Here is a 20,802-nt window from a genome sequence, read left to right as displayed (position 1 = left end):
TAAATAAAAATTTTAAAAAACAGTCATTGATGGTGAAGCTTATAGAGATACCATTTAGAAGGTCAGCAACCATTTATTAATTTCCTAGTAACTGTCAAGCACTTTACTAAGTGCTGGGCATAAAAAAAGGCAAAAGCACTTTCCCATTCTCAAGAATTTCACATTCTGATGGTTAAGATGACATATAAGTAACTATGTATAAGCAGGATATAGAGAGCATGGAAAGTACTGGAATCAGGAGGGACCAGGACATTGAAGGGACAAAGCATTCCTAGTGTAAAGGACAGCCAATTCACAGACACAAAGTCTGGAGAGAGAGAGAGAGAGAGAGAGAGAGAGAGAGAGAGAGAGAGAGAGAGAGAGAGAGTGTTTTTTTTGTTTTGTTTTTTTGCAAAGAACAGCAAGATCAGTTGGGTTGTGAGTACATGAAGAGTTAAGTGTTAAGGAGAATGGAAAAGTAGGAAAGTGCCAGGGTCTAGGAGGCTTTAACTGCCAAATTTTATCTTTGATTCTAGAGGTGATTAGAGAGGTAGTAGATTGACTTGGGAGGTAAAACATTACATTTATGATGTAGGGAAATCACTTTGGCAGCTGAGTAGAGGATAAATTGAATGGGGAGAGGTTTGCGGCACAGAAACCAGTTAGAAGGCCAGTACTAGAGAATAGTGACTGTGTATGTGGAAAAAGAAGAGGATGAGACTGAGGTTTTAATTCTGTGTCTGGGAAGGTAGGATGGTGGTTGGCACCTCAACAGTAATAAAGTTTGGAAGAGAAAGAGGACTTGAGAGAAAAACATAATGGATTCTCTTTTGGATATGTTGAATTTGAGATACCTCTGAGATATCAGTTCAGAATGTCTACAAGATTGTTGGGGTTGCAAGTCTGGAGGTCAGAGTAGAGACCAAGGCTATATATTTAGACCTAGGAATCATCTTTATGGAGATAATAACTTGAATTCATGGTTGCTGATGAGATAGAGAGGGAAAAGAGAAAGGGCCTGACCCAGAGTCTTGAAGTTTCACCCTTAATCAATGGGCATGAGTTGTATAAAGATCTGAAAAGACTTTATTAGATGAGTAAAAAGAGAACCATGTTACATGCACATGCATACGCATGCACACACATATACGGAGGAGGAGATGGTGAAGACTGAGAACTGAGTGAAACCAGAGGAAGTAGAAGTACCTACTGTAGCAATCTTCTCATTGATTTTAGCCACAAATGGGGAGAAGAGATAGTACACAATAAATGGGAGAGGGGAAGGAAGCCAGGGTTTGGTGTTTTTTTTAGGGATGGAATGTGGGTGTGGGTGTGTCTCACAAGGAAGAAACCAACAGGAAGATTAAAGAAGAGGGAATGAGGATGACAGTTGGGAAATATGTTGAAGAAAATGGGAGATGGAATCTCCTTAGTGTTTGTCATGGCAAGGAAAAGGATCACCTCTTCCTCAGACAGGAATGAAGGAAGACATAATGGAGAAAGATAACTGAGTTTTTCTGAGATGTTGGTGAAGGGTGAAGAGGGAGCTCTCTTAATGGACACAGACTTAAGGGGCAGGAGGATTAAACAAGTTTAGAATATATTTACACACAAAAGCATTTGCAAAAAACATATACTTAAAAGCACATAGAAGAAATTCTGAGAGGATGGCACCAGCAGGCTGGGAGTGAGAAGGACCAAGAGAGATCTGACAAAGAAGGAGGAATTTGAGCTAAGTCTTAAAAGACATCAAGGACTACCAAGAGTCAGAGATAAGAAGGGAGGTCATTCCAAGCATGAGGCACAACCTCTTCAGTCTCCCCTCTCCAGAAAGGCATGGGATTGATGATTAGTAATATATTTATTAAGCAATATAGAGTATCGTAGTGAGAAGCAACCAGTCAGTATTTTCTGGACCATAGATTGTGTAAAGAGGAGTAACTGATACTAAGACTAGAAAACATGATACTAGCTTGTTATACAACCTAGCTGTTGTAAAGATCTTTAAATGACATTTATTTTTGATCCTATGGAATAGGGAGCCAATGCATTATTTTGAGTGGGAGGATGAAATAGGCTTATGTTTTAGAAAAGTTATTTTGTCAGTGGTATGGAGAATGTATTGAAGTAAAAGACATTGCATTTGAAGCAAGACTAATTAGGAGACTTCTAGTAGTCCAGATGAGAGGTGAAGATCTAAATTAGTGCAAGCAAAGAGAAAAGGGGTATAGATGAAAGATATTAAGGGAGAAGCAACAAGATTTGGCATTCATTTGGGATATATTAAATGAAGGAGAGTGAAGAGTAAAGTATGACACCTAAATCGTAAACCTGGATGACTGGATAGATAGATATATGGTGTTATATTCAAAAGTAAGAACTTCAGAAAGACTGGTTTGAATAAGAAAGATAATGAATCCTGTTTTAGATATGTTGAGTTAGTGCCTGCAGAAAATCCAGGTTCACCTGTCCGACCCAGGTCAGCATCTCAGAATTTCTTCTAGAGCTGAATGTATGGCTCAAGAAAAGGCTTCTGTAGACACTGATGCATGAACTTGAAGGGAACTAAGGATACTAAGAAGTCGATAGGAGGAGGAAGTTCCTTCCAAGCATAGGGACAACCTAAATGTTTCAGATATGTGAATTCATCAAATCAGGAGTAAACTAATGCCAGAAATCCATCAAGTGAGAATTATTTTCTTGGTCATTGTATTCTCTTCTAGCTATGTACTGGGCTGGTGGAAGGAAAGGGGAGCAGACATTTTTCCAGTGGAACTAGGTGTTCTCCCAGGCAGGTTGACTAAGAGAGATTGATGAGCACAACAGGAGTATATTCCTTTCTTGCTGTGATTATGAGGACAAAATGAAGAGATCTGGGTCCTAGGATAGACAGGTTTCTGGGCAACAAAAAGACCTGAAGATCTGGATTCTGACACTTGGGAAACAAGAGTTTTTTCTGCTCCCTTCCCACATATCTTATTTCTCTTATTTCTTCTTCCTGTCCCTCTTCCCTCCAGTTTTCTCATCTTTTCTCCATCTTCTCATTCTCCACCTAGACCTGCCAGTCCATCTCAAGCAGAGAGTAGTGTGAGGGTGAAAATATTTCCTTATCACCTCTTGTCACTTAACAGAAAATGCATTTGTCTTATATGAGAGAAAGTTTCATCTGGTGATTATCTATCTTAAAAATCTGGAAGGTGTCCTGAGATTCCAGAAAGTTATTAAATGGTCTGCTAAGTGTCTCAACATCAGAGTCAATTTGAGCCTCAGGACTTGGGGCTATACAGCCCTGGCCTCTGACCCTGCACTACCTGGTGAGGAGGAATGGATTGATTTCTTAACTTCTCTTTTGAATGGCTTTCAGTAGATATTTTGTTCTCCTTTCTACTGAGTCTTTAAATGGAGACTTTTGTGTGACTTGTCATTTTTTATTCCTTAACAATATCCTATAGTTTTTACCAAACCTTTTGCTTTTTCTGAAATGCAAATCCTTTGGTTAGAGGAGGGAAGACATTTCTTAAACATACTATGTATTATAATAATATACTGTATTAAGCCCCTGAGATGCAAATACATTTCAGATAGGAAGTGGTCGCCAGGGAAGAATGTGCCTCTAGAGAGTTGTAAGAATTCTCTTTTCAGAAAAAGATAGGATGGTAATTTTAGAGCAAGAGGGACTTTGATGGGTATGATATATCAGCAAACTTGGAAGAGGAAAGGTTTGATGGATGTAAATCATGTTTGTGCTTGCTCATCCACAAGACAGTTTACCTCAGAATATGAATTCCAAAGGTCAATGGAATAATTCCCACAAGGACTGGGTGTTTTTCTGACTCTGCAGACTGCAGATGATGTGCCAGGAGACTTAAAAGAAGGCAACAGAAAGATGGTGGAGCTGATTGACTGTATGGAATGTGAAGGTGCATTGCTATATCTCAAACAACGGTTTTTTCTACTTTTAAGAAAATGGTTTTTTTATTCACATTTTGGTTAATGTATGCTTCTGTGACTAGCCTAAGAATCACAACTTATATTACTATTTTCATGGGAAATTTCATAATAAATACATAAATAAATTTCATGATAATTACTTCTTTGTATGTTGAGGAATTCTTGTCATTTTCAGTGTTCTGGGTATCTAAAAACCAACTGCAGTTGAATATGAGTTTTTCTTAATGATACAGCTTTTTTTCTCTTGACTAAACTTCTTATAATTCCTATATTTTCTTTGGTTATCTCATTTTTAAATGTTGAAAAATGGATTTTGATGTTCTGTATTCCACTTTAAGAAAGCAAAAAAGTACAATCCTTAAATATAAGAACTATGAATGGTCATTGCTGTGAACCAAAGACTAAATGGAATTTTTGGCTGAGATCTATTAAGTGACTTGTTTTTTGCTATTTATAGGTCATTTTGAATTTATAATACCTAAAAATATACAAAAGAGCATTTTGTGAAGCAGAAATGCCATGTGGGAGTGGTCAGAGTAAAGATTCAGTTTTTCATTTTACTTTTATATCCTTGAACTCTGAAAGAACCATAACAAATCGAGAGAAAAGATGGCTGGAAAAGATTCTTTAAAATTATTTTTATTCATTATTTATTATTACCAAAAATGAGTAAAGTATTTTAATGTGTTTTTTTTCCTTTATTCAGGTATATGTCTCGGGTTCATGGTATGCATCCAAAAGAGACAACACGTCAGCTGAGCTTAGCAGTGAAAGATGGGCTTATTGTTGAGACCCTAACTGTGGGCTGCAAGGGTTCAAAAGCTGGTATTGAACAAGAAGGCTATTGGTTACCAGGAGATGAGATTGTGAGTATAATTTGTTAAATCTTACCACATTTCTGCAAATAGATTGATTTTAAATATTTGAAAAAAACTTCTTTTATCATTGTTAATTTAGATATAGCAGTAAAGATTTTTTTTTAGAAATTTATTACTTTTTAAATTAAAATTGAAGATACTTTTCATCAAAATTAAGAACCTGTGTCAGAAGCATTGATATTTTCCTTGGATATCTTTCAAGAATTACTATTTTTTAAAAAAGAAAAGGACTGTTTATTGAATCTAAATTGACAAATTCCCTATAGTTTTTACCAAACCTTTTGCTTTTTCTGAAATGCAAATCCTTTGGTTAGAGGAGGGAAGACATTTCTTAAACATACTATGTATTGTAATAATATAATATAATGTATAATATGTATAATATAATATAATATATAATATATGTATAATGTGTATTATAATATAATGTATAATAATAATATAAGGGAAAAGACTTTAAAAAGACATTTCTTTAAAAAAATGTCTCTCTGAATTAAAGGTTTCCATATTAGGCCATCTGCATTTAGTAGCTTCTGAAAACTGTTTTCTTTCAGGAATTGAATGTTTGAATCCAAGACTCAAGTTCATAGTTGAAAAGAATGGAGCTCAGGAGAGTGATATTAGGGTATAATTAAAGGGTTCAAGTTAAATTTTGCTATTTGGTTGAAAGGATCCATATGTTAATTTTTCAAGGCTATTAGTGAACTAGTGATTCTGCCTTTTTGTGGCATATGTACAAAAATTGAAATAGAAAGGGTAGTAGGTTGCAATGTTCTATTTTTAAATTGTTCTTGGATTATGTTATGAATATCCATTTTATCTACTTAGTTTGCTTCATGGATTATTTCTAGGTCCTAGAAGTAAATCTTTCTTTTTTTTTTTCCTTGTAAAATTGATTGTTTATAGTGTTTCTAATACCTTGTTTGAGTTTCTTGTGTTTTGAATTTCTGCTCACCTGTAAATGACTCTGTTTTTAAGGTATACTATTTTAAAATGACAGGTTCAGAATTTGTCAGATTTTAAAATTGATTGAATTTGGTAGGACTTAACTGTTTGGGTATTTATACAGTGTTTTTAGATTAGATCATGAAAGCTTTAAGTTAAAAATCAAAAAGATAATCTTTACTCCTCCTATTTTCAGGTGTTTTCAAGAAAAAAGAAATGTTTTATATTGCTTTTTCTTATTCAATTGCAACAGTGAACTACCATGGGGACTTATAGCTGTGTTCTTTCTAGTTTCCCAGTAGGGAGCTAAATAACAAATTCTGTTTCAGAGTCATTCTGATTCATAAAAGCAGCAATTTTGATCTAGCAAAGAGTTATAAAATTGTATCCATAAACTGTATAGAAGCACTTTGTTTATGTTGAGTTGAAAACATAAGGAAAATTCATATTCAATAAATGAGAAAATTGAAGAATAAAAATTGTTTAATTGTCTCATGATGTAGGCATTAACTATACTGAAAAAAAGTTGTTGTATTCAAATGTCATAATTACTTTCTTATTTTTATACTTTCTAAAGATAAAAATGTTCCAGTGAAATTATTTTTCTTAAGACTTAATAAACTCACTGACCCAAACTAAAATAAAAAGATTGATTTTTGTGATTTTAGGGTAAAAATGTATTACAAAAATTGTTATTCTACATATAAAAGCTTTCAACAACTCTGAAACACATAACATATTGTGCTCTTTTACTCAGTGGTTATTTTTATGATAATTGCATGGGAAATGGTCTTTCAACCACTATGGTCCAAAGGCTTAATCCATAGGATCTTAAGTTTCTAGATCACCTAGACTTTCCTTCTTAAAAGTTATTTCTCTGTTTGGTTACCAGTATAGACTTTACATCTTTGATGAACATTTTTATGCCTTTGTTCTGTCTCAATAAGTTATTGACTTCTTCTTTTGTGTTTTCTTTTCTTCAATGCTTTCATTCTTCCCAGATTATTAGGAGTTTTTTGGTTTAGTTCAGTTCTACAAATATTTATATAGCCTTCTATGTGTTCAGCACTATGGTAGATGGTTTGTCTCAATCATTTTATATTTTTATTTGTTGTTGAATCATATTTTCTAATAGAAATTTTTAAATATCTATTGTACTCTTTTGCTCCCAGAGAATAATTATGAATTCCTAATTAAGTTTTTATATAACAATCACCTAATCTTCCCGCTCTTTTGATCATCTGCCTGTGTTTTCACATTTGATGAGTTATCTCAAAATATGGTCATATATTTGTGTCAAATTTGTTATCTAGAAAATGAATATTTTTGAAAAATCATTATATGGGATTAAAAAAGAAGAGCTAAGTATGAAGACTTACTGAATATATGCATAATCTATAGAAAGTATCCTCCTTATACTTTTTCAATTCTTAAAATATAACAAATTTCTATAGTAATTATCCTTAGAAGTATCTACATAGACTACATGTAATAAAGAGTAGTAGAAATTTCTGTGTGACTTATGGAATCCTATCTAATAGTCAGTCATATGATAGTTTTATTCAACTTCATGTATGATACTAATATACACCAACTACCTTAGTTCTGTAAACTGCAACATTTAAATTTAAGAGATTTATATGTAAACTCATTTATTGCTTAGATTCTAAACCTCCTTTAGTAGAGAGTGAAATTAGTAGATGTGATGTAACATTGGGGGAGCAAGCCAGGATTTTATCTGTTTGTTTTTTGTAAACTTTTTAAAATCATACTACCCTACTATCTATTAGGATTCCATAAGAAAGAGGAAACACTTTTTTTCTACCTTAAATTCTCTAACCAGCTATAAGTGGGGAAGAAAAAAATTATTTCCTTTCTCCAGTTCCTACCAGTTGTATCTGGGATACTTTAGGTGGAAAAAGAGCAAGAAATTCATTTCTTTTGATTTATTCATCCCAAGATGCTTTTGTTGGCAAAGAGAACATTCATTAGTGATTCTATAGGCTAAACAATCCAGGCAACATAACCATTTCAACAAATAATCTATTTATGAAATACTTCCTATGTCTAAGATAGATGTTCCCTGCTTATACTTTCTTGTGAGTAAATGGTTAAAATATTTTTAAAAAATAAGGATAGTATTTTTAAATACCAATGTTTTAAACTGTTAGTATCATATTCTTCAAAAAAATTTTTTAATTAGCACAAATGAAGACTTTTAAGTATCTTCTGATTGTACATTTTAAATAATGTCTTTAGTTGTCAGTTTTTATTACATAATATCTGCTGATGTATTGTTGAAAAAAGTTTAATTTTTTAAAAAAGAATGTAATGTTATTACATGTTTTATGAATAAATTTTTAATTTATCTTTTGTTATATTACCTAAATTTCTTCCCCATTTCTATCCTCTGTAACAGGAAATATAAATAAAGAAAAATAGATAAAAACAGAAAAAAATGAAAATACTAATCAAAAAAGTTGGAAAATATATGTAGTATTCCATTCTTATGAAGCTTGCTTCTGCAAAGGTGGGGGGGGGGTGTTTTATCTCTTCATTGTTATATGTCTTTTCTTTGTAGTCCCACAGCATTTACTCCTAGTTTTCTGATTGTTCGTTCCTTTTATTTTGTTGTAGTCATTATTTATATTATTTTCTTGGCTTTGCTTACTTCACTTTGCATTGATAAATTTAAATTTTTCCATACTATTCCAAAATCATCTTATTTCATATATCACACTTTGTGTAATCATTCTCTAGTTGATGGACATTGACTTTTTCTTACATATTAGGGATTTTTGTTGTTGTTTGTTTGTTTTTCAACTTCATGGCGTAGATAAAGTAGAGGCCTAGTTTGAATCCTAACTGATACTTATGAGCTGTATGACCAGGATCAGGTTACTTAATTTCTCTTAACCTTAGTTTCCTTATCAATAAAATTGAAATTATAATGCCTGTAATATCTCACTAAATATTTGTAAGAATCAAATGAGATAATTTGAAACCTTAAGGCTTTTTTGTAAATACCTTCTATTTTTTTATATACTGATCCTATGTTCACCGACTCTTTCTTAAAGAGGCAAGGTTGCTATGATGAATAATTTTCTAGTTTGGTAGAGCATTGGCATCTTTTGTAAGAATAAGAAACATAAGTAAAACTGAAAGTAAAATACTACTTTTTAAAAATAATTATTTTGGTGAAGACTGAACGTTAATTTAAAATTAAATTATCACTTTTCTTCATCTGATACTTTACTAGGAAAAGAAGACAGTGCTGTTGAGCTCTATAGTAAGTGAATCACGATAAATAATAACCTTGAGTCCTGTTCTAGCACTAGCCTCTCTTCCATACTCGTAAGCCAGCACATAAAAGTAGGGCTAATCAGGGTTCACCACAACTGGTGCTTGAAGCTAGCCTTTCCAGGAGCAAATATAGATTGGACTTGGTTCCTAGCACAGCACAACCACAGAGATTGGTTTTTCCTAGTTGTGTCTTCTGTTTATTAAGATTTTTTCTGTTTTGTGCTATTGTGTTCTGAGGTATATTATGTGCCAGCCATGCTACCTCATGTCTAAGACACTCAGAAGGGATTTGACAATCATATATGTTGTCACCTAGTCAGCAGTCTCCTTGATAGCATGTTCTGAGTTGTTACCTCTTCTTTTGGTATATCAGTGTTGAGAGTTTGAGGGGTGCTAACAAGTGAAGGGTTCACAATACATTCTCACCTACTAAAATAGCCTATTTTTTTCCTTTTAGAAAAATCTAAGACAAGAGTTATGCTGCAATTTTTCTCATAGACATTGCAAAGTAGTAACACACTGGTATGTAACATAGCCACCAGGAGCTGGAAGATTTTCTTCCAAACAGACAGAGGGGTCCAGTAGGGGACAGAGTACTAGACCTAAAGTCAGGAAAATAAATTCAAATCTAGCCTCAGATTCTTATTAGCTTTGTGATTGTTGGACAAGTCATTTCACCTTTCTTAACCCCAGTTTCCTTCTCTATAAAATGGGAATAATAATAATAGCACCTACCTCTCAGAATTTTTAATGAGGATAAAATGAGATTTCTACAAAGTATTTTGCAAACCTGAAAGTGCTACTTTATAAACACTAGTATTTTTTCCCCTTAAAACCCTGTTGCCTTCCATCTCATAAAATGTCACCATAACAGTTAATGAAATTATTCCTTGGGCAGAATTTTCCATCAGCAGCAGGGTTTAAATTAAGGTTTTTCTTTCAAATAACCTTTTCTGTAAAATAATAATAATGATGATGATGATTAGTTTCATCTCTTTGAGTTTCAAAATGAAGATATTACAATTTTGCAAATCCATGGCCAATGAGATTTCCTTATACTATTGTGTAAGGTATATTATTATTTAAAATGATCCAGTTTTGAATTTGACCATTCACTTTTTAAAAATATTTTTTAATTGACTGGATCTGGGCTTCAGTATGATTAATGCCATTTGTCTGATGACTCAGTGTATTGTGATAGTTGAGAGTGTAGCCTGCTATTTTGCAGCCATTTTGTTTATCTACTATTAAGCAAAGTAAAAAATCAGAAAACAGAAAATTCATTTTGAATGTTAATTTTGAAATTGATCAAAATGTAAATTGACCTCTGCTATAAATCATTTCCCCATTTACTTACCTGCCAAACCTGAATTGCAGGGTCTCTTATTTCTTTTACATAGTTGATGTCACTACAAAAATAATTCAATACAGGGAATATAGCTTACATTTTCTGTTGGAATGCTTCTACCAGTTTGTTTTGCTGTTTGTGATTCAAGAGAAACTGGAAACCTGAACTCAGGTCTTGGCTATTAAATTCTTCTACTTCATTTTGAATACTCTATTTCCACTCAATCCTGTTTGTATTGCCTGGTAAGCAGAATTTCATCCTATTTTAAAACTCAAACATATATAACTACTTTTTAAATGAAATGGTGAAATTAATTCTTTATTCTTTTGCTTTTTAGTTAGAATTTCTCAGTCTTATTTTTCTTTTTAATTGCAGTTACTGGAAGTTGGATTATTTTTAATTTTTTGATGAAGTTAAAAAACTTCATGTTTAGAAATAAGTGAGCTAAATCTGGTTTATGGTAAATCATTTATAAAAAATCATTTTTCATTTTGACTAGTGATAAATAATGTCCTTTCATCCCACATAGATTTATTGTAGAAACAAGTTCATTTTTTATGCTTTTGGAACTTTAGCTACGTCATTTACCATCATTTGGATTTGATGTTAGAATGGTATTAAGAACTTGTAAAATAAACATAAGATAGAAAAAATGGTCCCCTTAGATTTCTTTTAGAAAACGAAAACATTGTTAAAAGGGAAGAACAATTTTTGCTTTTTCTTCCCTACCCATCCTTTCCCTGGAGTTCTCTAGTTAAGTTTGATATAACAATTTTAAGAAAAGCTTTTCTTTTTTGTTTTAATTTACTTTGTTTTGCATGACATTTATACTAGATTTAGCATACGTTTTAAGTGCCCATCCTGGACAGTTTTTTCAGTTTATGTTAATTATGTAAAATCACATGCTCTTTTAAAATGTCCATTACCTTTCTCAGTTACAAAAAAAATCATCATAATTTATTAATGATTAAGTATTTCCTTTTATACATTAAAATCAAATGAGATAATGTTTGTCAAGTGCTTAGCATAGTGCCTAGTACATAGGAGAGTGTTAAATGTTAGCTGTTATTACCATGTTTATTATTATAAAATTGTTCTTTCTTTGACAAGAAGCTTCATTTTATTTTGTAAAATAGTTTAGAATTGTAATTCCATGTCTCCTTTTTTTAGGGTATGACTAGATTATCTCTGTTTCTTTCTAAATTCTTTTACTTTGATAACATAGTTAGAAATATTTTTCTATCAGAATCATGTACTTTAGTGAGAAATGGAAAACATTAATACAGAAATAAAAAACCCAAACAGTAAATTATAGAGATCTCATTTTATATTGTATGTATGAATGAAAAATACTGAAAGATGGTATCCCATTAGATAGAAGACCAGGTTTGAAAATGGGAAAGCAGAATTCATGTCCTGCTTCTCACCTAATTACCCTGACCCTTAATTAGACACATTTTAACCCATCAATTTTTTAAGGCAACTTTCTGAACCTACAAATTAGAAAAGAATTGTGTGTGTGTGTGTGTGTGTGTGTGTGTGTGTGTGTGTGCGTGTGCATAATTTTCATCTTAGAAGTTTCATTCACTGATGCAATCACTGAGCCCTCTCCTCAACCCACACTACAATAACACATTCAGCACATGTATTTGATAATATTATCTATATATTTTAGATCTGCTTGTATTATATGCATGTATATCTGTTTATTAAAGAAAGTTGAATAAAATTGAAGCCTTCTTTTCACTCCAAGACAATTTTGGTTATATGGAAAGAGTGTACCAGACTTAGGAGATTCTAAGCCTTGGCTTTTGGGATTCTAGCCTTGGCTTTTCCAATAATTTGCTTTGTGATTGTGGGCAAGTAATTTAATTTCATTATTCTTCAGTTTCCTTATCTGTAAAATAGAGCTAATAGTGCCTTCTGACATTAAAACTGTTAGCAAGATGTAAAGAATTATTTTCACTAAAATATATAGTTTTACAAATTACTAATCAGTTCTTTGGACATTGTGGTCAAGTAATAAGTGTCATGATTTAAATACTTTAATACAAAAAAATAAAAACTAACTAGGCTATTACTGAATTATGGACATTTTTAATTCTTATGAAATATAAACTTGTGCTATAGTGTGCTAAGTTCACTTTAACACCATATCAGCCCCATTTGTATTTAGTCCTGCTAAAATAAAGTTTAGATTTTTAAGACTTGTTTTTTCCCCATTGAGGATTAATATAAATATATTGATCAATATGTTTATTAAAGGATTCACTATGCACTAAGAAAAAGATCTTAGTTTTTGTATTCATAAGAATGATTGATCCCTTTTAAACCACTGTAGATAAGTTTATGCACTATTATATTTTCATGAATGGTAGTTTAAAATACAGGAAAATAATATCAATATGATATAATCTCTTTAAATTTGTAGTAGAAATTGTATATGAATATTGTGGTGCATTTTCCATACATGAATTCCTTTGTCTTCCTGTGTTTTGTGATACTAAAAATGGTAGAATGTAAATAAGAATTTTTGTTTGTCCATGATTTAAAAGTCCAGTATTAGGAAGTCTTTTTAGGATAACAGCCTAAAACAGTCCTTTGGCACTCTGGGGTGTGTCCTGAATTTTTTTTAAATTTTCTTACACATTTGTCTTCTATTAAGATAGTTTATATCAGCAGATCTATAGTAATTTTTTAAAAACCCTACTATTATTTCATATCTTCCAGTTTTGAAAGACACTATTCCTTTCTGCTCTTTTACAAATGGAAGCAAGTTACCCTGTCTTGCTTTTCTAGATTGCTTTTAACCAAGTTATGGGGTAGCTGATGACATCTGGTGGAATACACTGAAAGTACAGCTTAACTGTGTTTACATGTATGTTGAATTGGAGGCCTGAGTACTAATATCCAGATTATGTTACTTAAATACTCTTTTTTTCCGTAAGATAAATTTATAGCACCCCTCAGATTATACATACTCATTTCTCTGTCATTTAATAGAATTTATGTGTTCCTTTATCAGTATTCAATGTTTTTGGAAAATGCTAGTATGTATTTTCAGTTGCTATATTGAGAATGAAAATAGACTTTAGACCATACAGATTTTTCCAGGAGGCAGTTAGATCCTTACATGAAATATTTGTGTTCATCAATCAACAACCATTCCTTTAGAACCTGTTAAGTGCCAGGACATACAAAGGCAAAAATATAAGTTCTTATCTAAAGGCACTTCCAGACTGTGTGAGAGAGCATCATATAAAACAGAAGTAAATACAAAATTCATACAAAAGAAATGCATAGTTTAAGTCAGGAAAGGCTTCAGTGTTTCTAGGAGGCAGAGATGAGGGTGTTAGGTCTTCCAGACAGAGACCAGAACCAGCAGTTAACCTGCCATAGGTGAGGAATAGAGAGGGAAATCATGCCAAATGAGGCAGGACAGTTCAATCAGTCTGCCTAGAAACTTAAATGAAATCCTACAGGTAATAGGAAACTCTTAGATTTTTATAGAAAAGTTACCCAATTAGACATGTGCTTGAGGCAAATCACTTTATTGAAAGAGTGTAGGATATATGAAACAGACATCTTTCTACATATTTGCTCAATTTTGAACTATCCTGCTTTAGTATAGCTTCATTATCCCACTTCAGTTGGAAAATTGGATCTAAAACTAACCATATTCTGTGGTAGAAACAACATTTGTTATTTCTTTTAGGGGAAGATTTTTTTCTTTTCATTTTTTTTTATTAAGTAGTCTGAGTTTTGCTGACTGTTAGTTTGACTATTTTATGAAAATTACTTCTTGATTAAAAAAATTGAAAAATATATTACTGATGGGATATCACAATGCTCTGTTGCTTGTTTTATGCCAAATATGTGATGCAAATATATAAGGTATTTCCAAACCATGAATAAAATATTCTGATGATCTTTTTCAGATTTTGGAAAAAAATTGTTAAAATTTAGGAAAGTATCTACACAGATACTTAAATTTTCTTAGCAGTTGTTGGTGGAATGGAAACCAGCAAAAGTTTAACAACTTTCTTTACATATCTGAAAAGATTTTATACAATTTTCATAGTTAAAAGGATGAGATAAAGACTTATCACTGGTGCAACTCTTAAGAAATAATGTTAGTTTGTGATATCTGGTTATTGAAGTTATAATTACCAAGCCAGATTACTTCTTGATTAATTTTATTTGATGCAAAGTATAAATCTCTTTACCAGATAAGTGAATAATAATATACAAGCTTCTTTGTTAGTTATGTTACTAAGTAGATTATGTAAAGTCAGAATGTTAATAACTCAGAAATGTTTAAGAGCTTGTCAACCTTTTGAATTACATTCTTTAGCTTAGATACTGGCAGTCTTATCAGACTTGGTTTGTGGAAAATTTATCAAATATTGTTGTTCAGGAAGTGGTAGTTATGGTAAAAGAGTTAATGGAGTTGAAGGAAGGGAATTCACTTCTACAATACATGATTACAAATTACTTTATCAGTCTTTATATGGATCATTTTTTAATTAAACACTTGAAACAATAGTCATAAAAATTAAAATGGCTGAATGGAAAGAAAATGCAGATAACACCCGTATACAAACTATTCTATTATTTATATCCAAGAATACCCATAGTAAGACTCAGCCCTAACATGCATGTTGGTAAGCTTTTAGTTTAAGTTTTTTAACTATATTCCTTCAAATTCAGATTCAGAATTTGACAACATGATCAAAGGTATATAGGCTAGTTAATGAGGAATTATTTAAATTGGTAGTTATTTATATAAAATAATCCCAATATTTTGAAAGAAAATAGTACTTTAGATGCTTCACCAATTTAATAACTTGTTCATTCTGGCAAAGCCTCTGATGATTTAGTTAGTCAAAAAGTTTTCATTAAGCATCACTGAGCACTAAAGAACTCTGCTAAATTCTAGAAATTAAGACAGGAGACTTCCCTGCCTCCAAGGGCTTCACAATCTAATGGAGGGGAAACAATAAGGAAATGCAAAGAGAAAAACAAGCTATATATGGAATAAATAAGAAAGGAGAAGGCACTAAAAGGAAGAGGAAAGGTGAAAGGCTTCTTCTTGCAGAGGAATTTTAACTGAGACTTGAAGGAAATCAGATAATCCCAGAAGTGAAGATTAAGAAGGAAAGCAGTTCAAGCTGAGGGACCAACAGAGAAAGTGTCTCGAGCCAGCAGATGTCTAATACGTAGAGTCCAGTAAAACTGGTTTAGTGTGAGATGTAAGAAAATGGAAAAGGTGTGGGTTAAAAGGGAATGTGTATTATAAAGGACTTGGAATGAAGCATTTTGCATTTGAGGGAGTTGATAAGGAGACATTGCAGGTTATTTGAGTAGACAAGACTAGCACTGTTGGAAGATTGCTTTGGTGGTTGAAAGGAAGATAGATGGTTTAGGACATTTATTAGTTATTTAAATTCATACATTGAATTAATTGTTCATTAATTATTAATTTAAAATTAATGATTATTAACAGATTGATCATTAGTTATTTAAAAGAAGGGTGGTAGATAATTTTATTGATTTGGTGATATTTAGATTGATTTTGAAATTTTATCTTCATTGATAATGTATAGGGAAGCATTTTAAGGAATTATTGAAGTTCTTTAAAATTTTAGATTTTTAAAAATTTTAATACAAATCAAATATTGTAAATATTCAGGTGTCTATATTATTTTACTAAAGGGCTTCAAAATTTTAATTTTATTCTATATTGCAGATATCAACAAAATATTACACCAAGTTTTGTTTTTGTTTTTTGTAGGACTGGGAAACAGAAAATCATGACTGGTATTGTTTTGAATGCCATTTGCCTGGAGAGGTATTGATATGTGACCTGTGTTTTCGTGTTTATCATTCCAAGTGTTTATCTGATGAGTTCAGGCTTAGAGACAGCAGTAGCCACTGGCAATGTCCAGTTTGCAGGGTAAGTATCCCTGAGCTTTAATGTGTTATTTAAAAGGTTGACTTCATTGATAACTACATTAAAGTGTCCCGGATGGTCTGGCTGGATTAATGAATAAATTAAAGATATATTGCCTATTAAAATACTGGTAGATGCAAAGAGTATAGATAAGGAGATTCCTAATTAGTAAAGTTATTCTAGGGTATTGTCCAAGAAAAATTTCAGTCATCTTAAACTTTTGTTGCCTTCTCTTACTCTAAATCTACCTATTTGTTGCAGCTCAAGAATGCCCAAGCACTATTGTGTCCTCCCAGATTCTCTTCTTTCTACACATATTTGCTTCTGAACTTCAAAATATGTACCTTCCAGAGAAACATGTTAACAAGACACATTCTCAGAAATAAAATGTTTTATCTTGTTTTCATTTCCCCCTTTTTTTAATCTACATAAATTTATTTTTGCTAGATCTTGAGTATCGTATTTTCATTTTTTTTTTCTTGAGAGGGGGTAGCAGGGCAGGAATAATTGATGTTAAGTATTGGAAGGGTTTTTTAAACAGGTAGGTAAAAATAGTGTTCTCACTATAATGATAGGTGGGTATAAGCGAGACATATGATTGCTGTATGTTCAAATTAAATAAAGAATATTTTTGGCTGATCCTTGAACAGTTTGTGGTTACCCAGTATACTAAAACATTTAACAGCTTGCTTATGTTGCAATTCCATGTGTCTTATTGACTCTGTTAGGTAACTCTATATGGTTTTTGAAATCACAAAGACTTCTGAAAGAATCTTAGGCCAAATATAGAACATATGCTCTACTCTTCTTTACTGTCTTTGAGGTCTTGTCTATTATCTTATTGATACTGTATTAAAATCTTAATGATATTGCTGTATAGTTTAAATAGCATAACAAAGTAAGGCATGTGGAAAATAAGTACTAGCAAGGAGTTATTGCTTACAGAAGGCTTCAAATGCTATCATTTTAAGTGACCTAAGTCTATACATGTGCTCAAGTTAATTAACTTCCTTGTTCCTGGGTTTTTAAAAGGGGAATAAAGTAGATTACCTGATATGTCCCCTCTAGACTGTGAATCTGTTTGCTCAACAAAACAACTATCTCGACCAATGGTATATCTGTATATTCATAGTAATTAAATGGAGTAGCAGCATTAAGACATATTTCATAGATTTGGTTATATTTCATATGTCATTCTCTTCAGGCTGTTATCCTAGTATAAACAGGGAACAAAGTTCCTAAAATAGGAATATTAAGGGAAGACAAACAGGAATGTCAGTAATCAAAGCTGTGTCTCAATTCAGAATATGCATACTAATAATAACCCTAGAAGTTTAGCAAAGAGGACTGAAAAATGTCCCTAAAACAAAGAGCCCTAACCTTAGAGTTAAAGGACCTGATTTCCAGCTCAAATTGTAATTCATCTAAGTCATTTAACTTTTATAAGCTTTATTCAGTTTCCTTATCTATGCATTATAGATAATCTTTCACTTATATTATGGATAATCCCTCATGGGATTGTTAGGACAAAAGTGCTTTTTTAATAAACCTTGAATCCCTATGTAAATGAGCTAATGTTTTGAATATATAGCATTATTTGTGACTAATTTTTAGTGGTCAAATAATTTTAAATAAAATACAGTGAATTACAAAGCTTTAATTCTGGGTTGTTGTTAAAATTCTATTCAAGCTGCCTCTTATTCCTTATTAAAATTTATTTATTATTTATTTTGTTAGTAGTATTAATTACTTCAAGCTGAAAGAGACCTTGTGTGTCATCTAATCCAATACTTTTTAATTGAAATTTTATTTTATTTTATTTTTCCAGTTACATGCAGTGGTAGTTTTACAGCATTCGTCCATTTGCAAATTTATGAATTTCACATTTTTCTATCACCCTTCGTTCTCCCCCCCCCCATAGTGGTGAACAGTCTGGTAAAAATTATACATGTACATTCCTGTTAACATATTTCCATATTAGTCATGTTGTAAAAGAGGAATTAGAAATAAAGGAAAAGAAAAAGTCATGAGAAAGAAAGGAAAAGCATAAAAGAAGTTTTAAAAAAGTGAACATAATATGCTTTCAGACTCTGGTTTGTTTTATTTTCCTCTGGGTGAGGATGATGTCCATAACAGGTCTCCCATGGTTATCCTTGATTCTGAACTGCTAAGAGGAGTTGCATCCATCATAGTTGATCATCTCACAGTATTGCTAATGTGTGCAATGTTCTCTTGGTTCTGTTCCCCTTGCTCACTATCAGTTCCTGTAATTCTTTCCATACATCTCTCAAGTCTGACCACTCATAGTTTCTTTTTTTTTCCACTCATAATTTCTTATTGATGGGCATTCCCTCGATTTCCATTTCTTTGCCACTACAAAAAAGAGCTGCTGTAAATATTTTGAACATAAGAGATTTTCTTATTTTCTATGATTTCTTTTGGATATAGACTAGTATTAGTTTTTCTGGGTCAAAGGGTACAATCAGTTTTAATGCTGTTTGTGCATAATTCCATATTGTTCTCCAGAATGAGATCAGTTCACAATCCACCAATAGTGCATTAATGTCCCAGTTTTTCACATCCTTTCCATCACTGATCCAACACTCTCAACTTACAAATGAGGAAACTGAGGCCCAAAGAGATCTAGCCAGTTTCCTAGAATAATAGCTTTAGAGTTGGAAGGGGACCATAGAGACCTTGTTCCTTCATCTTACAAGTGGGGAACTGAAACTTAGAAGGTTACTACACAAGCAGTAAAGAGCACAGTCAGGATTCCAACCAAGTCCTTTGACTACTTTTTTTATCTATCCTGCTATTGTATCTGTCTGTTCTTATAACCCATTTCTCCCCATATACTCAGTTGTTTCTAAAGACATGTTATTAATGATTTCCATTAAAATGAGTTAAATTTTTCATTCAATTCCCTGAAAGTGCTAACTAGTCTTTTTTGTAACTTGAATAATTGTTTTTATTTCATATTTCATCCACTGTCTCACATAGATCTTGTCAAATATGCAAGATAGACTTCCTGTTCAGATATAGATTTGTATAAAACATATCTGAGGTTTTGTGAAAGTTCCATGATTTCCTCCTACCTTTTCTTCCTTTTTTTACAGCCTAGAAATTTTTTAGTATCTTATATTCAGAAGTTCCTTGATTGTCAACAAAAACTTGGAGATAAATGTTTCTTTTGTAATCCATAAATTATATTTTTGATATAATTTTTGTGGGGCAGCAGTATTGATATTATAAAATGGTAATATGCACAAAAAATTTTATTTTTCTATGAAGAATATTTTATCCAAAATACATATGTGTATATAAAAATCTATTTAAAGGTTTTCTAGGATAAAGAATTTTATCAAATATATGTGTGTGTGTGTGTGTATACATAATCTAATACTATAAAATAACTTTGAAAATGGTGAATGAACTGGATGAGAATTGAAAAACCCATGAAATTCTTAATTCTTATACAGAATAGCTTTCATTTATTTGATTGGTGAAGGGAATTCCTTTTTTAAAAAAAAAATAAGTTTTTGTTGATGCCTTCTGTTTTATGTATTATCATAGTTAACTCCTGTATGTTTCCCAATTCCCCTCCAAAGGGGATATTCTATGTTTGAAAAGCATGTTTTTAAAAGACAAAAGAAAGAAAAGAAAAGAAAAATGAGGGGAGGGGGAGGAATCAGCGTAACTGATTAATACACTAAAAAACTCTAAAAATATGTCCATTGTGTAACAATTGTGGATCTTCCACCTCCAGAAAGGACTGGTTTGAGCGTTTTCTCTTATATCTCTTTCTTTGAATCCCACTTGATCTTTATGATTTTGTTATGTTCACTTTTGAATTTTTTGGTTTGAGTTCTTTCCATTTACACATTGTTGTAGTTCTGAGTTTTTCTTAGTTCTGCTTACTTTGCTCTGCATTAGTTATTATGCTTCACTGTTTTCATCATTTCTTATAGAACAGTGATATTTCATGATATTCATGTGTCTCTGTTTAGCCATTTTTCATTCAATGAAATCTTTATTTCTAGGTCTTTGCTAGCCCCCACCCCCCAAAAAATTGTTAAAAATATTTTGGGGCATATGAGGACTTTCCTTATTGATTTGGGAATTCAGTTCAGTAATAGTTTCTTTGACCCATAGGGTATTGACATTTTTGTTGTTTTATTTGCATAATTTCAAATTACTTTCCAAGATGATTGAACCACTTCATGACCCCACCAACAATGTATCATATCATCAGTGTCTTAATATGCATATCATTTCCACAACCCTTGTAACATTGACTTTTTCCATTTTTTGTCACCTCTGCCAAATTGTAGGATGTGAAGTGAAACCCTGAAGTTCTTTCATAGTAGATGAATTAGCTTTTGTAGTGAGTGGAAGATAAGGTGCTAAATGTTTAATACAAAAAAAAACCCATTCTCCTTAAAGAA

General features: G+C 31.9%; 1 protein-coding gene across 6 annotated transcripts in view; it reads left to right on the top strand.

Annotated features, from left to right (window-relative positions):
* The window catches only part of ZMYND11 (zinc finger MYND-type containing 11), a 137,233-nt gene that overhangs the window by 71,943 nt on the left and 44,488 nt on the right, over positions 1-20,802 (top strand). For 5 of the 6 annotated variants that reach the window (XR_012470024.1, XM_074193235.1, XM_074193234.1 and 2 more), the window contains 2 exons: positions 4,637-4,796; positions 16,199-16,360. Coding sequence is in view for 5 of the 6 variants with exons in the window: in XM_074193235.1 (XP_074049336.1) it covers positions 4,637-4,796; positions 16,199-16,360 (322 nt within the window). In the remaining variant the exon portion in view is untranslated. The remainder of the gene's footprint in view (positions 1-4,636; positions 4,797-16,198; positions 16,361-20,802) is intronic. The other variant, XM_074193238.1, reaches the window with a different exon arrangement.

Source organism: Macrotis lagotis, chromosome 7, assembly GCF_037893015.1.
Source record: "Macrotis lagotis isolate mMagLag1 chromosome 7, bilby.v1.9.chrom.fasta, whole genome shotgun sequence".
In the NCBI taxonomy this organism is placed as follows: domain Eukaryota; kingdom Metazoa; phylum Chordata; class Mammalia; order Peramelemorphia; family Peramelidae; genus Macrotis; species Macrotis lagotis.
Note: the sequence above shows the minus strand (reverse complement) of the source record. Positions and strands in the feature narration are given on the sequence as shown.